We start from the raw sequence: 17421 nt of genomic DNA on the forward strand, positions 1-17421 counted from the left end.
TTCTCTCTTATCTGCCCTCTTAGTATTTGGTTTCTGTTATCCAGGCCAAAGAGAGTTTTTTTTCAAATTTCAACTGTCACATGCTCATTTTAGGTGGAAGAAAGAAGAAGATGGAAAAGACAGAAAGTGCAAAATGGCCACTATCTGATACTTGAGCTTTTCTAGAAATTCTACGCAACATCTTATGTCTCACTGGCCACTGGCTTGAAATGTTGTAATGTAGCTAGCATATTTTCACCTGGAATGAAATTATAGTTCTGTTCCCAGGAAGAATGGACTCTGGGTGGGAAACTAGTGTTTCTGCTACAAATGTGTAAAGAAGAGATTGAGTAAGATAGCAAAGGGTCTAGAAAAGATTAAAGAAATTGGTGGCGGGGGGGTGGCTTATCACAAGTAAGAGAAGACTATTGGTAATGTCATAATAGTGTTTAGGTCTTCAAAGGGATTCCATGTAAAAGAAGGCTTAAACTTATTTTATGACACCGAATTGAAACTAATGGCAAGGGAGAGAGGTGGTAGGATGAGGTGTTATTTTGTTGTTGTTTTGTTTTTGTTTTTTTAATATTACTAAGGACTTTCTCACAGTAGAACTTGTCTAAAATGGAAAAGGTTGCTTTCTGAACACATTTCCATGATTACAGGAAAGGATTATATGCAAAATTCTTTGGAGGCTATCGCCTCATTATTTTTCTTTCTATACTAAGGCCAAGTGTACATTTTTGTAACTATTTAAGATCTCTGAATTCCAGGAGACTTACTTCAGTGAAGCTGTGAAAAAAAAAAAAAAAAAAAAAGAAACACTGAATTTTTTTTTCTCAATGCAGATTTTGGAATTACAGATGCAAAGTATAATGGAAAAGAAAATGAAAATCAAGAGAAGTATCGCCAAGTATTACAAGGAAAACCCATCGTTAATAAATTTCCTCTGCAAAAACTGCGGTGTGGTAGCCTGCTCTGGGGAAGACATCCATGTAATTGAGAAGATGCACCATGTCAACATGACACCAGTATTCAAGTAGGTCCGGGAACACTGAATTTTTAGTTTCTGTATAAGAAGTGAAGTAGGTTGTACTGTGCGTGTTCTTCCGAAATAGTACAAATGAGGTTCATTATTTTTCAGAACTTCTCCTCCTTTAGCCCCCATATTCTATCCCTATTTCAAATGTGACTTTTTCAAATATATTGCACTGAGGCACGGTGGGGAGAAGGGAGAGCCCCAGAGCCATTTGGATCCAAGGTGCATCGTCTGGTGTGTAGTCGTATTTGTTCTCAAAATTTTGGACAACTTAAGTCTAGTTAAAATAATCTACAGACTTAAAGAGGCCACCAAAAGCAACATGGCCCTTGAGAGATGTATGCGGAAAGGGAGTGTCTACCTGATGATCTGTGGGGGCAGGAAGGAGAGGGGGATAAGGTGTGGGATATGCATGCAGGTGGCTGAGCTTCAGGTCCAACAGCATGTACCCATAATTTGCATATTTGTCCGTTGCAAATTCTCAGGTATGTTTTTACTCCTTGATCATTTTAGGGAACTCTACATTGTGAGAGAAAACAAAGCCCTACGAAAGAAGTTTGTAGACTATCAAACAAATGGCGAGATTATCTGCAAAATATGTGGCCAAGTGAGTAAAGTGCTGTGAGCTTATGTTTACTTTGGCCACAGGGAATTCTTAATTGGATGTGCATTTAATTTTTCCTCTCACTCTCTTTTGTTTTCTAGGCTTGGGGAACGATGATGGTGCACAAAGGCTTAGATTTTCCTTGTCTCAAAATAAAGAATTTTGTAGTGGTTTTCAAAAATAATTCACCGAAGAAACAATACAAAAAGTGGGTGGAATTACCGATCACATTTCCTGATCTTGACTATTCAGAATATTGTTTGTTAAGTGATGAGGACTAACATTCGATTTGAGACTCTTTAAAAAATATTATCATCTTAACATTTACTTTGATTTTGATGAGTGTTTTTACTATACTACAGAACTGATGTGAGGATTAATAAAGTCATTGCCTTACTTGGTGTTGAGCTGCATGGAGGAAGATAATGTATTATGCTTTCAAGTATCTATCTTGTTGTTGGGCAGGGGTAAAGAACACCTAGCAGTAATACGCATTAGTATGGAGCATTATGGGACTGTGGAAAGAATGCTAGCATATAAAGGAGGCATCCAAGGTACCATTATCAGTCCTGTCACACCAATCTTCACGATGAAATTAACCAAATCAGTTCATCTTTCTGAACCAGTGTCCTTATTCGTGAAATCGTCATAGTATTATTTACCTTTGCTTTCATTAGCTTTCTACTGCTACACAACAAATTAGCACAAACTTAGTGGCTTAAAACAACAGTCCTTTATTATTACACATGTTCTGTAGGTCAGAGGCCTGGACAGAGTCCTCTGCACAGGGTCTCAGAGACTGAAATCAAGTTATGAAACAAGTGATGTTTTTCATCTGGATGTACTGGATGAACATTGAATCACTTCCAAGCTCTTTCAAGTTGTTGGCTATCATTTCCTTGAAGATGAAGATGGGGATTCCTGTCTTCTTGCTAGCTGTCCACTGGGGATCACTCTGAACAGGTAGGGCTGCCCTCATCATGTGACTTGCTCATAGACCTTTTATAGCACAGCTATTTGCTTCTTCAAAGCCAGCAGGACAATCTCTCTCTTGTCTGCTAAGATAAAATCACAGGAGTGACTATGTCATATTCATAGATCCTGCCCACACTCAAAGTTAAGGGATTTTGAGGGCATATACACCACACCAGCAGACGGAAATCTTGGAGGCCGTCTAAGAATTCTGCCTCTCATACCACTTGCTCAGCTTTTGTGAGTAAGTGATATATGTATTTATATGAAAAGCACTTTGAAAAATATTAAAGCACCATAAAAAGCAAGGTACTATGAAGAAGCAGCATCAGGTAGCTTAAGTCTTATTTTTTCAGCTTTCCCTCCATAAACACAGGAATGGTGGCTAAGTCCAGACTATTTATTAATACTTGTAAGATTACCTATGTCAGTAGAGATGTCTAGGGTTCACAAAGGATGTTAGCAGGGAGCAGATGCTTGATGTTATTAGAGAAAGTATCTACCTCCACTTGTCCCTAACACCAGGTAGAAGGGTAACCTCTCCGTGACTGTGATATTTTCAGCTTTTCTGAAGTAAGTATGATTATTTGGAGATAGGCACAAGGTGCAGCATTCAGAACATTCTCACAGTAGAGACAAACAACCTCTTTTGCCATGGAAGAGCCACATGATTGAGACTGATTCACAATTGACCATTTTAACCCACACTTACTCAGATGATCTGCTGCATGGAAAGTGTTACCTTCTGTGACTAAAGAGAAACAAAATGTTGGAGGGAATGAGAAAGAAAATTCTTCTGTGGTTTTGATGGATTAATTAAATTCAGTCTAACATTAGCTTTTCTTAATAAGAACCAAGCAAAGATGAATATTAACCAATGAGAGCTCTTGGGACAAAGAAGATTGTGGTTTTCTTAAAATACTTTTAAAACCTCCAGCTGACTCCATTTAAAGTACTGCTGTCTTCTAGAACATTTTGGAAACTATGCAGGAAACCAAATGCATAAAATAGCTAAATGTACTACTGTAACATATGTAGACTGTTTTTGAGGTGTCAACAAATATCAGGTTTTTTCATCTGTGTTTTCCAGTAAATTTTTTTTTCAATAAAGAAGTGTTATCTTTACCTCAAAGTTTTGAAATACGTGTTCCAAATAGTATAAAACTTAATATGTGATGGTACCTGAAAACTCAAATTATGATACATGTAATAATTGTAGCATTTTGATTGATCGTTACCGAACAGTTTAATACTTAGAGTATTTGGATATCATTTACAGGATAGCCTCATGACATGTAGATATCAACCTGGAGTTGGAAGGCCTAGGCCTAGTTTTAGTCCCCATGAAACCTTCAGTTATTTGGGGCACTTTGGGCAACCTCATCTCACAGGTGCTGTGTTTCCTCTCCTGGAAAATGAGAGACTGGATTGAATGGTATTAAAGGTCTCTTACAAGTCTAACATTACCATTCTCTATGCTTCTGGCTCCCTCGCTGCTTTCATTTTAAGACCTTGTCTCATGACTTGTGGTAATATCAGCTGTGGGCTAAATACCTGGCAGGCATATGACACATTTGAAAGTAACTCATATCTGCTAAAGGGCAGTTGCGGGGGTCTCACAGGAAAGGTCCATTGGCTGGAGTCCTGTATCTCAAAGTGGGTTGGAAAGGCCTGAAAGTGTCAGGAGATTTTAGAGCAAGCATTCCCAAGCCAGTAGATCAGTGACCAACTTTGTGGGTAAGAGATGTCAAGTTTTATACCAAAAGTTTGAGATCATTTGAGACCCTATGAAATTAAAATACAATAATTTACAGTTCATACAAACATTTGAATGTAAGGCATTGAGGCAGCACGTAAGTGAATAAGAAATGGTTGCTCAAAGGACCATGAGTACACGTCACAAGCAGTTGTTGAAAGCATAAAACACTGCAATTTAATATCTCAGAGTGTTTGTTATGCCTTAGGGAAAAGAAGGCTTCTGGTGGTATTTTCAGTTCAGTGGAACATCAAGCCAAAGAGGATTTAAAGTTTCCCATCATTGTTGCTTTTAAGATGTGAAGAATTCGAACACACTTATGTGCAGATGGGAAAGAATAATAAAGAGTGAGAGAATAGTAAATTGCTTGTTGGGTGTTATTGATAAATCCTGACAAATGATGCTGCTACAGTCTTTTCTGGGCACCCTGATCCTTTCTCAACAGTGCGTCTTTACACGCTTTCTCCATTTTTCGCCATCTCTCCAGCTGACATCCTTTATGTTCCACACAGATGAAACCCATGTGGCACTTCCCAGCATCTAGCACAGTTCACGTTTTCAGAACTAGAATGTTGGGATGAGCACTGGGTATTGTATGTAAGTGATGAATCACGGGACTCTATCCCCAAAACGAAAAGCACACTGTATACACTGTATGTTAGCCAGCTTGACAATAAATTCTATTTAAAAAAATAAAAAAATAAATAAAAGGAAGCAGATTAGAAAAAAAAAAAAAAAGAAGAACTAGAATGGAAAGAACATGCAGGGGGAATAATATTCACTCACCCTGAGCATAACAAAGTGCTTGTTTCCAAAGCCTGATAAACAATTACATTAGTCACAGCAGTAAAGTAAAACAAACAAACAAAAAAACAAGAAAATTATTTCATTTCCTTCTAAGAGTTATAAAGTTAATTTGAAATAACCATGAAATAACCATAAGCTTCTTCAGTCTCCTTCATTTTGTGAATTTCTCCTTAATTTGTCATACTAGATATAGAATTTTACATCTTTGTTTTTGTGGGGGAGAGCATGGACTGAGATATAATTGGGTTTGGATCCTCAGTAGCTTTGTGACTTGGGCAAGTCACTTGATCTCTCTGAGACTATAGTTAGTACCAACCTTGAGGGACTGTCATGAGAATTTGGATATTGCATGGAACATACCTAGCATTTGGCATTTAGTAGGAATTAATGTATAGAACATAGTAGTGAGAGTGGCCAGAAAAGCAACAATAGTTGTAATAGAACAGCTGTAGGTATAGCATAAAAATAGTAAATTTTAGATTTATGTTTGATAATAAGTAGGTTACCTACAGGACTAGAGTTCCCACATCCAACAGTTAGCCTAGAGGGCTTATCCAAGAGCTAAGTGGTAGCTGTAATGAAACATGATTGCTCTGAATGTGCTATTCATTGTCAGTGGAGGGAAGATTTAATGTCCATATCTGTAGGCCAACAGAAAAACAGGTTTCAGCGTGGACACAAAGATCAGCACTGATTTATTAAGTGGTTATAGGACTTCACTAGGTCTATTATGTAGGTACAATTTTAATGAGATCCCGTCTTTATCTTCAAGAATAATGTGATAGTGTTGCTGTATTGACCTGCCCAACAATTGCAAGAGAGAGGGGTTGTAGCATGTCAACAGTAATTTTTGTCCAACACAAATGATGATTGTCTTTTATTTGTTTCTAAATCCTTAAACTTTTTAGTCGGAGCATATGAAATATGAAATACACATGGAAAGCACTGCAGATATTTTTTGTAATTTTTAGATATTTTCCACACAGAGCATTACCAAGTTCTTCTTTATATAAATTAATCATCCCAGAAGCATCTCATTTGAAGATGAAATTGGCTGTGAGTCCTATTAGTTCATAATTTTAAAATCCAAATTAAAGACCAGATCCTCGGTGGGACTATGGGAAGAGAAACAGACTTTATAGGAAGTAATATTTAATCATGCAGTTGGAATACATTTGGGCCACTATTTAAGTTGAATATGTTTGATGAAGTATATTAGTTTTTACGTACTAATCTCATAAATGGACTTGATTTTGACACTTACGAAAAAATTGTATTTAATTCAGTTGTATGTATAAAATAATACTGAACCAAAGATGAGCATTGTTTCAACTTAAGTATTTCCTTCAAACACTGTCTTCTTCTGTCTCTTACGAAGCTTGTACTTTACTATAAACACATAGCATGAATGGACTGTTGGATGGTTAGTTCCTTCATTTTGATTCACTTAACAGGTCATAACAATGATCATAACTCATCAAGCTGTAAGGATTTGTATAATACTAAAATGCTCAAAACAACTGATTTAGTGTTATCCTGGACAGGGTTGTCCACCTGAGATTAATATCACTTCAGTACCACACCAATGTTTCTATTGCTAAATTTACTTTTTTTCTTTGCATTTTACCCAGGTTTATAATTTCATGACTTTACTTTGCACAATTTATACCAATAACTGTGATAACCTGTTGAGTTCACAGTCACAACTTTCAAAGGATTTATCTCATTTGACAAGTGTAGCTCAAATCTTGTGATGTTTCTTGTGTTTAATTAGACTAAATGGCTTATTCTATTGAAAGCTACTAACCTCATGGTGATAGCTCACTTAAGGCCCTAGATTTTGTAATGAACGACTTGGTTCAGTGTTTTATTGTTATCACTCATTTATTTTGGGATAAAATGCAATCCTCAAATGACTAACTGCAAGAAACAAACAAAAACCTGTCATTCCATGTAAAACATTGTGTTCCATGCAAGAGAAGAAAAAGAAGAGAAAATGAAGGTAAAAAGGGAATAGATAGAAGCCAAATGAAATAGAAGCAAAGAAATTAAAAAGACAGCCACATGATAACACATAGACAAATAAGAACAGAAGAAGAAAAAATAAATTTAACTGAGGGATATTCATACATCTAATAAATGACCAATTGTTTCTTTTCTACTCATCAAATAATTTTAAGTCTTCCTATTTGTAAGGTATTATATTTTAGGCACTGAAAGTAAAATATGGATCTTGCTCAAGAGATTTTTTTTTTTAACCAGTGGTGAGGATCTTTTACTCAATAGTGAGTAAAATGAGGATCTTGCTTTTAGGATTCACTTACAGAGATTAGCCATGTATGTAAATATCAGTACGGAAGACAATGACCAATGCCACAAGAGAAGGGAAGGAGAGATTACTTCCAACAGGGATGGAAGATAGAAGACTGCATTGGATTGTGGAGTGCCCAGGAGATTTTTTCAAGTCCTATTTAGAGTTTTCCCATCTTGGGAGTGGGAGAGTTGAAGATGGATCGTACATAGAAATAAGAAAAAGGAGAACACCTGATAATCCATAAAAGAAAATGTTACTATCAAATATGGTTAGAAAAAGAAAATTCACTCTAACTGTATTTAGAATAAAATATTTTTGGTTTAAAGCATATAATACGTTTGAAATATCTTGTAGATAAACATGCCATTTGACTTAAAATATTACTAAACTTTGTTTACCCAAGTAATTATAAAACAGTTAAACTAATTTTAATAAGGTTCAACTCCACAATAAGGGACTGAAGAAAGAAAGAAACCAGTGAAAAAAGATGCCAGCTTCTGATGTAACAGTCATGGGAAGAGGTCAAGACTTCTCTAGATGGAGGGGCGCCTGGGTGGCTTGGTCGGTTAAGCGTCCACAGAATCTGAAACAGGCTCCAGGCTCAGGTCATGATCTCACGGTCCGTGAGTTCAAGTCCCACATCGGGCTCTGTGCTGACAGCTCAGAGCCTGGAGCCTGTTTCAGATTCTGTGTCTCCCTCTCTCTCTGCCCGTCTCCTGTTCATGCTCTGTCTCTCTCTGTCTCAAAAATAAATAAACGTTTAAAAAAATTTAAAAAAAAAAGACTTCTCTAGATGGAGACAGGAGTGGGAGAAAGATTGTGAGATGCCTGTGCTCTGGTCACATCCATCCTTTTCAAAAGATGCCTTGAGACCCAATCCTATTTTTCCAACATTATCCTGGATAGAGGCCTCAGCAACTGGCCTAGCAGTCATTCTCTGGCCCAGGTAAGGTCACTACCTCGTAATCATCTGAGGGATAGAATACCTAAACAAGCATAGTTTTGTCTGGGACAGCTGGAAGGATGGCTAGTTTGGTACATTGTACATCTTTGTTCACAATATCCAATGATTGGAATACTTTAAGAAAAGTTTTAAAATATGCTTTGTAATGAGTGCTCAATCTGACTGCACCGTGTGGTTAGGCTAAGGAAAGCATAGACCAAGTGTTCCTGATAGATAGTCTTCAACAAAGAGTGATTTTCAGGAGGTGATGAAATGAATGTAATAGCCTAGATGATCCTTAAACGGGTATTGTGGGGGAAAAAAATGAGGAGGAGAAATTTTTGAAAGGGGATCCAAGGTTTCAAACCTGTCTACAGGCTGAGGAGTAAGAGCTGTGAAACAGGGAGAGATTCAAGACTCAAAGGGAAAGAGGAGGGCATAACTGGTGTTACAAAATGCATCGGAAGAAGGAAGTGGATGAAATAAAGAGCAGAGGAAAAGATGAAGATAGTTGCCTCTGCTGCTGCTGAAGCAGGGGGAAAAAAGTAAATATGAAAAAAAAGGTACAGTTTAATGTAAAGGTAAAAAAGCAGAAGGCTGATGGAGTTTTTCTACTGGCATCAATCACTGGGCTATCTGCCGAGTTGGGTTTTGGATTTGAGGATGGACATGGGGAAGTAAGGAAAGCAGTAAAGATTTTTAACATGCTTCGATGAATGCAAAGTGACTGATCAGAAACTGAGTAAGAAGATTACCATGCAGTAGTGGGACTGGCTGATTTAGAAATAACAAATATAGAACTAATCATTTAATAAATACTAATGTGCAGGATACTGGACTAAGTTTTCTTGTATTTATCCTTCGATATGTAAAAGAAAAAAAACAGAATGTTTAAAGATTTGATGGACTCAAAAAGTTTTAAAATGTTATGGTCACCCAAATAAAGATGGTCTTGTTTGTGACTTCTCTCAGCACAATACTGTATTTAGAAGAACCCCAACATCAACATCTCTTCAAAACTCCTCAGAAATCACCTTCCTGAAATCCTGTGTTATCCCCTCTGAAATCCCCTACTTTCCTCCCAGACTCCTCCTCTTATAATGTAAATCAACATGATTTTACTTGTTTATTTCTTTTCCTCCCTCTGTTCATTTACCCTTGGTTTTATGGAAGCTTGAACCACAAACGGTGTTTTCCACCTTCCCTATGCGTTGGGAAATGAGGAATTTTTTTGTGAATATGCATATTAGCATGTTTTTAGTCTCTGAAATAATGGAAAATAACAATGCCCGTTACCAATTTATTATCTTTCATCTCCAAATTCAACTTTTTTTTAATCTGGTCTCTAAACACACAGCTGGGCCCTTCAAGTATTTTTGCTTTGCCAGCTGGCATTGACATTAAACTTTGCCTGTAGAGGCTTCTGGAGAAACAATGCAGAAAGGAAAGGTTTTGCTTCCTGGTTCTGGTGCACTTGCTTTTGGCAAGCTTTTGCAAGTGTGGGTAGCTTCTCCGGCATACAGTTCCTGTAGGACATGTGGCTTTCTCGGGCATCCAGGTCTTGATGGCAGCCAGCCGTACGCAGTGGCCAGCAGTATCTCCTTAGGAGCTTTGTATACAGTGTCCCCATGAATCCCTCCCCATGAATAACTTTCCTTGGGACCCAGATGGCACATTTCCAGCGAGCTCCAAAAGGCAGACTTTCAGCGAGTTCCAGCGGCCCCTTGGCAAATTCTTTGCTTTCAATAACCTACAGTTGCTTTCTCCAATAAGGTCTGAATCTCATGCTTGGTTATCTATCTCAGCCACAAGGGAAGCAGCTGCTTCATGTCTCTGTTATGTCCGTATTCTCTAGAGTTCTTTTTACTTCTTATTAATTAATTTTCTGTTACTCCAATCCCATTATAGTTAATAACTATTTATATTAAATTTTAACTAATAATTAAATAATAATAACTAATAATTAAATAGTTATTTATTTACATTTTACCTGTGGTTTCTCTCACCTGACTAGACTCACTCATGCAATCATGTCTAAAGAAATATGGGAGTTAGTTCACAAGAAGTTATAGTGCTTAAATATCAAGTTACTCTTATGTATAGACATTATATTTTACACAGGAAATGACTCAAATGCATCTGACCAATTCTCTAACCAAATAATTTAGAAACAAGACAGAATATATTTTATAATTAGCTACTTTCATTTTCTAAATCCCAACCATCAGTTCTATAATGCCAATAGCTGAATCCAAAATTCCCATCTTACATGAAAGACCACATAATGGACATTGAGAGGATTAAATGAGAAAATGTCTGTATACTAGATTTTTTAAATGATTTAAAACCCTCAGAGAGAGAGAACTACTTTTGTTTTAGAACCCCCTAATGTGTGTTTATTTTTGAAAATGAGACCTTCTTATAGTTCCATTGATAATGAATCAAAGAAATAGCTAAACTGTTTTTGCATAAAACAGGATCAGTTAGAAGGAGCTAAAGAGGAAGGGAGAAAATGTTGGAGAGAGGGAGTCTCAGGAGCAAAGCAGGAGGCTACAGCCCAAGTAGAAATTACCAGTGGAAATTCCATCCTCATTGTCCCAAAGCACCAGTGAATATGCTACTTCCATACTTCAGTTGGTATTATTTGGCATCAGGGCTGTCTGGCAGGGCAATATGGAAACAGCGAAGAGAAAGCACACACACACACAAGGAAAAGTGGCTACAGAGAATTCCAGATAACAAATGTTTAACACATTTTACGGTGACTGACACAAAGAAAACATTTAATAAATATTAATTTCTTTCTCTAATTTGAAGTATAAGATGTAATCTCTGACCTTGGGGCATCAACAAATTGACGGAGTGTTCCATGATTATAGACACAAAATAATCAGAAAAAATACGAGTATACAATAATCACGTGGTATACAAATTACAGGTATTTTAGAACTGAGAAAAGCTTCTGAATTAGAGTAAGAAATTTGAACAATGCTCTGTATATATTAGATGTTCATATTTCATAATAATTTAAAAGGGAAGAAGAGTAGGAAGAATGCTTTAAATGAAGGTAATAAGGAAGAAGGAAGAAGAAAAAGGAACATGTTTTGCATATCTATTGGAATACCAAACTGAATCTGGGTTTGACTGGGTAACCAATATGAAGTCATTCTAGTTTTTTGAGCAGTAGAGTGACAGGTAGGAAAGACGATCTGCGAGGAGTTAGCAGGCTAAATCATACTGAAGAGAGAAAAATTGGAAGGAAAAAGATCAAGGAAGTTGGAGCCATTGAGTCTGAGATGATGAACATCTGGACTTGGTCATTGGCAGTGAGAGTGGAAGCAATGAGTGATGCTGGAAGATGTCGAAATAAAATCACGAGCTGGAAAAATTGTGACTGATACGGACTTGAGGGCAATAAACAAAATAAATACAAAAGTACAGCACAGTTGGTGATAGAACCAAATACAAGAAATTTCTTTACGTTACCTTCTTTTTGCTCTCAGTATGACTCATAATTCTGCTTGGTCGTCATCTAATTCCACATGCGGTCATATTCCTGGCATACAGAATAACTCTTTTATTTCACCCAAGAACTTGCTCACTGGGCCCCAGCTGTTTTCTAATCCACCCACACTGATCACTGAGCTGTGGTGGATACAATTCCCTTGTCCTGAAGAAAAGGTTTAAAATGAGTCAGAATCTCTTGATTTGTGAATAAATCAAACACTTTTATTTCCCAGAGGCTCTGGTTCCCAAGAACTTCCTACATCCATTCCCAGTCTACCAATGGGGGCAAACTGGTTATATGACTCAGGTGCTGTCTTGACCTCTCAAGAACCAAATAAAGTGCTTTGAGGCTGCCATTCTAAGTAGGCGAAGGAAGTGAGTTTCTGAAAATGGGGAGAGTTCTGCACTCCTGATTCTGTGGCCCTTTCCAATAATGCTCTGTCTTAGGCTGTGGCCTGAGATAATGACCCTTTTTCCAGACTTTAAGATTAGTTTAGACCAGCTCTGTGCAATGAAACTATGGTTTGAAACAGATAACTAATTTAAAGTTTGCCAAAAGCTACATTTAAAAAGTTAAAAGGAACAGGTGACATTAATGTTAATAATGTATTTTAACTCAATATAGTTATATTACATTGACATATTATCAATATAAAAATTATTAATAATATATGTCATATCTTTCCTGTCAAGTCTCCAATATTTGATCTGTGTTTTATACTTTTAGCACATCTCAATTTGGACTTGCCACATTTTCTTGTTTTTTTAATTTTTTTAATGTTTATTTATTTCTGAGAGAGGGTGAGAGAAAGAAGGAGAGAGAGAGAGAGGGAATGAGCGGAGGAGAGGCAGAGACAGATGGAGACATAGAATCCGAAGCAGGCTCCAGGATCTGATATGTCAGCCCAGAGCCTGATGCGGGGCTTGAACTCACAAGCTGTGAGATTATGACCTGAGCTGAAGTCAGACGCTTAACCGGCTGAGCCACCCAGGCATCCCAAAGCAAACTTTATGCCCACCGTGGTCAAACTCACAACCTCATGCTCTACCGACTGAGCTAGCCGGGCTCCTACGACTGGCCACGTTTTCAAGTGGTCAATAGACACCTGTAGCTAGATGAATAGTGCAATTCTAGACATTTTAGTTTTTTTATAAATTTTTTTTAATGTTTATTTATTTTTGAGACAGAGAGAGACAGAGCATGAACAGGGAAGGGTCAGAGAGAGGGAGACACAGAATCTGAAACAGGCTCCAGGCTCTGAGCTGTCAGCACAGAGCCCGACGCAGGGCTCGAACTCACGGACCGCGAGATCATGACCTGAGCTGAAGTCGGCCGCTTAACCGACTGAGCCACCCAGGCGCCCCTAGACATTTTAGTTTTTAAGTTAGATATAGAGAAAACACAGTTTAAACATGAAGTTCCAATTTTCTTCTTGCAAGTTATTACCTAACTTCGAATTTTCTTACTTTCTGTTAATTCTCTGAGGTCTTCTTATCTCTAAAGTTGTGCATATATTTATATATGATAAAACAATGACTTGTGAGAATACATAATAAACACCATGGCTGTCTGCCCAGATCCCCTCCTCAGGGCCAAGGCACCCATCCCCCTGGGCCTGGGAATATGGCTGCTGACAGCTCATAGCTGCCTCCCTCTGTGGGTATCACCCTAAGCTATGGGGAACTGCCTTTCCTAGGATTATGTCTTCTTGGTGGTGGCCTGAAGTCAAATGACAGACTGATGAGAAAACACAAGCCTGTCCCCCTTTACTCCATTTGGAACAACCCTGAAGAGCAATCCAACTCCTGAGGTCCCCGTAGGGTAGAATGAGGCTTCCTTTGCAATCGTTCTGCAGGTCAGTGTCTCCCTCTGCTCAGACCTGCCTTCTTTTCTCTACAGGTATCATCTCCTGAGAACAACCTCTATCGACCCCTAACCCCACCCATAAACTAAACCCTACTTGCATCTCTCCATCTCAGTTTCCAGGGAACCCAGTTTAAGAGAGAATATATTTTTGAGACAGAGAGAGACAGAGCATGAAAGGGGGAGGGCCAGAGAGAGAGAGTGGGAGACACAGAATCTGAAACAGGCTCCAGGCTCTGAGCTGTCAGCACAGAGCCTGACGCGGCGCTTGAACTCATGAACCGTGAGATCATGACCGGAGCTGAAGTCGGCCGCTTAACCGACTGAGCAACCCAGGCGCCCCAAGAGAGAATATAAAGTAGCCTCACTTCTGCAAAAGCAAAATTACAGGCAGTGTTTGAAGTGAGAAGAGGGAAAAGCAGCAGCCAGACTCTGGTTCATTTCTGTGTATTATAACTCTACTTTCCCACAAGTGAGCAAGGCCAGAGCTCTCTCTGAACCTTCCTCTCTTTCATGTCTGTTCACTCGCATTATGTTTCTTTTTCTAGATAACACTTCCCCCAAAGGCCAAAGGGACAACTGAGTCAAAGGTATGGCCAAAAATGGGATTAATCCTCATTGGGTTGAAGCATAAGAAGGGGAAATCAGTTTCCTTGAATAGAGAAATCTAGATTTCCCCTCGTTTTAAAACTTGGGCTCGTCTGCCACATAAAGTTCTTTGACTCTCAAACATCTAAGGTTATTCTCCTGGAGGATGTTGGCTTTTACTATTCCTGCTTTAGCTTTCTTCAGTGACTTCATATCTCTGTCTCTCACACACATACATGCATACTCATTCAGGCTAGTGACAATTAATTCTGCACAGCATGGCTGACGGCTCTGTTCCAGATCTTACAAAGCCATAAATAATTGATTATTTTTATATATTACAACCTGGGGAAGTGGAAGAAGGAAGCCATCATTCCCATTATTTCCCTACATCTTAAATCCCATAAATAAGATGAAGTAGTTAGTTCTTAGACCTGAACTAAAAGTTAGGAGACTTTGATTCTCCACCTGATTTGGTCTCCTACTGAAGTTTTTCACAACTGGCTTAATAGCTAAAATATTCTACTATTTGTCATATAAACTGTAGCGATATAATGTTTAAAAGTGATTTGTGTTCCGGGAAAACTTTTCTAACTTGTACATTCAGGTTAGAAGATTGGGTAAAATCTTACACAAGGAAGACAGTATTTCTTTTCTTCATCTTGCTGATGCTTTGGTCTTGGCAAAATTCAGAAGAGTAGTAGAAAAGAATTGTAGAGCAGGTGACTATTTTCCTAATCCTAGAAAATATGTTTTTTTCTGAGTATTTTTATTGTGTGTATAACTAAGATACAACTGTGTTAGAAATACCAAACCATGGAAGTTTCTGCGCTTCTGTAAAAAAGTAGGTTTGACGCTGTGGTGATACTCAATACACAGCACTGAGAGGTCAGTGACTAGGGGTTTTTCAAAAGAGAGACCTCACAATTAGTGAAGGACATATTGTGGGGATCACAGTGATAAGGAGATTCTGGCATAAGTAATATCTCATGATAATACCTGAAATATATTTGATAATATAATATCTCATGCTAATACCCTGAAAATATATTTGAGAATATCTAATAATACACATTGGCTATTTCTATTAGTTGAGTAAAAGCCAAACTAGAGCAAGCCCTCTGCAGTCAAGCATTACCCCTCCTGCATTCAACAAAGGGAATTTTCTTTTACTTTCCATCAAGAGATAGAAGTTTATGGGTGCCTGGGTGGCTCAGTTGGTTAAGCATCTGACTCTTGATCTCAGGGTTGTGAGTTCAAACTCCATGCTGGATATGGAGCCTACTTAAAAAAAAAAGGAGATGGAGATTTATATAGAGGAACAGAATGTTCCTTTTTCAAAAATTGTGATAGTAGGAACAAGGTTACTAAGGAATAAAAGAGCATGCCTCAGTATCACATAAAAAGTTCCTTTAGCTTTCGGTATTTGGCAAGAGAGAAATTGTAGGTTTGAGGTCGTGCCTCACTCTAGCCAGTTTTGTGGCATCAAATTGTAGGACAATAAATTAATGCCTTGGTAGATTGTGTGACTTCACAGAATCTGCCCTCTTCTGCGCTTCCTGTCTCCTGCCTACTGCTTCCTTCATCTTTCTTCACAAGCCCCTCTACCATGATAGTTCACCAGTGTGAACATTGACGAGAGACCACAGGCACCCAAAGAACTCCTTGACTACATCAGCTTAGCTTTGCCGTTCAAACTGATTATGCCAAACCATCTACCATGAGCATGGCAAATCACTTGTCAAAAAATAGACCCACAATTCTGGCACGTGTGTGTGTGTGTGTGTGTGTGTGTGTGTGTGTGTTAAACTAAAAGTTACTGGAAAAATGATCAGAATGGAACACAACATTGATTAGGTTACATGTTCATTGAAATTTAGCTAATTAGAATGTCAGAAAGAAGCAGACATGGAATTGTGCTAATTTCCACTTTACTAATCCATAAAACAGATACTTCTCATAAAGTAATCTTTCCTCAGTTCTGGTAATCTTTCCTCAGTTCTCAGGAAAAAAATGACTGAATAGCTGCAGTAAAGTGTCCTATTACTAATGTTCCATGTTATAATGAACAAAACCGCAATTCATGTTGAAAGGCACACTTAAGCATTAGCACAAGGATTAAATGACCATTGTTAGATAACAATGGTTAATATCTGATTGTTTAACAATAATGAGCTTGACCTTTTACTGGTCACACCTGGAGGTGTTCTCCCTGAGCCTTATCTACCTTGGACCCACAGTGAGTAGCAGGTGAGCTCCAAATCATCTATATCGTTCATTCATTCAGACAGCAATATTTATTAAGCATATATTTTTTTACTTCTTTATTTTGGGGAGAGTGCAAGCATGGGGGTGGGCAGAGAGATGGAGACAGAGGGTCTGAAGCAGGCTCTGTGGTGACAGGCTAACAGCAGCAAGCCCAATGTGGGGCTCAAAGTCACAAACCGTGAGATCATGACCTGAGCTGAAGTCGATACTCAACCAACTGAGCCGCCCAGATGCTCCTATTAAGATAAATTAGTGAAACAAGCTGAAATGGAGCTACTTGTAGGGGAAAGAGGAATAAACAATAGAAATAATACATACATACATATTATAGTTTATTTGGAAGTAGTAAAATCTATGGGGAAAAAAAGACAAGTAAACCAAAAAACTGGAGATTGAAGTGGGTCAATTAATATATATATAGAGAGAGAGTGAGAGAGAGAGAGAGAGCATGAGTGGGAGATAGGGGCAGAGGGAGGGAGAGAGAGAAAAAAAAATCTTATGTCGGCTCTATGCTCAGCATGGAGACCAGCACAGAGCCCAACACAGGGCTCAATCCCAGGACTCCTTCTGGGATCATGACCTAAACTGAAATCAAGAGTTGGATGCTCAATGAACTGGTTCAGCTTCATTGAGAAGATAACATTGGAGTGAGGACTTGAGCCTGCGTTGGTAATGTCTTTTTTCCTCATCCAGAAATCTTTTGCTGCCATTATCTTTCCTGATGCCATCTACTAAAGAAATAAAAAAAAGAAATTTATGTGTAGGCTTAAGACTACATAGACC

At 38.2% G+C, this 17421-nt stretch overlaps 1 protein-coding gene across 3 annotated transcripts in view; it reads left to right on the plus strand.

Annotated features, from left to right (window-relative positions):
* Window positions 1-3723, plus strand: part of IFIH1 (interferon induced with helicase C domain 1) — a 56035-nt gene extending 52312 nt beyond the window's left edge. For all 3 annotated transcript variants that reach the window (XM_019457769.2, XM_019457786.2, XM_019457779.2), the window contains 3 exons: window positions 825-1015; window positions 1529-1622; window positions 1721-3723. In XM_019457769.2, coding sequence (XP_019313314.2) covers window positions 825-1015; window positions 1529-1622; window positions 1721-1900 — 465 coding nt within the window. In that variant the 3' untranslated portion in view covers window positions 1901-3723. The remainder of the gene's footprint in view (window positions 1-824; window positions 1016-1528; window positions 1623-1720) is intronic.
* The last annotated feature ends 13698 nt before the right edge of the window (window positions 3724-17421 follow it).

This window comes from Panthera pardus, unplaced genomic scaffold, assembly GCF_024362965.1.
Source record: "Panthera pardus isolate Hobbes unplaced genomic scaffold, ASM2436296v1 HiC_scaffold_10, whole genome shotgun sequence".
NCBI lineage: Eukaryota > Metazoa > Chordata > Mammalia > Carnivora > Felidae > Panthera > Panthera pardus.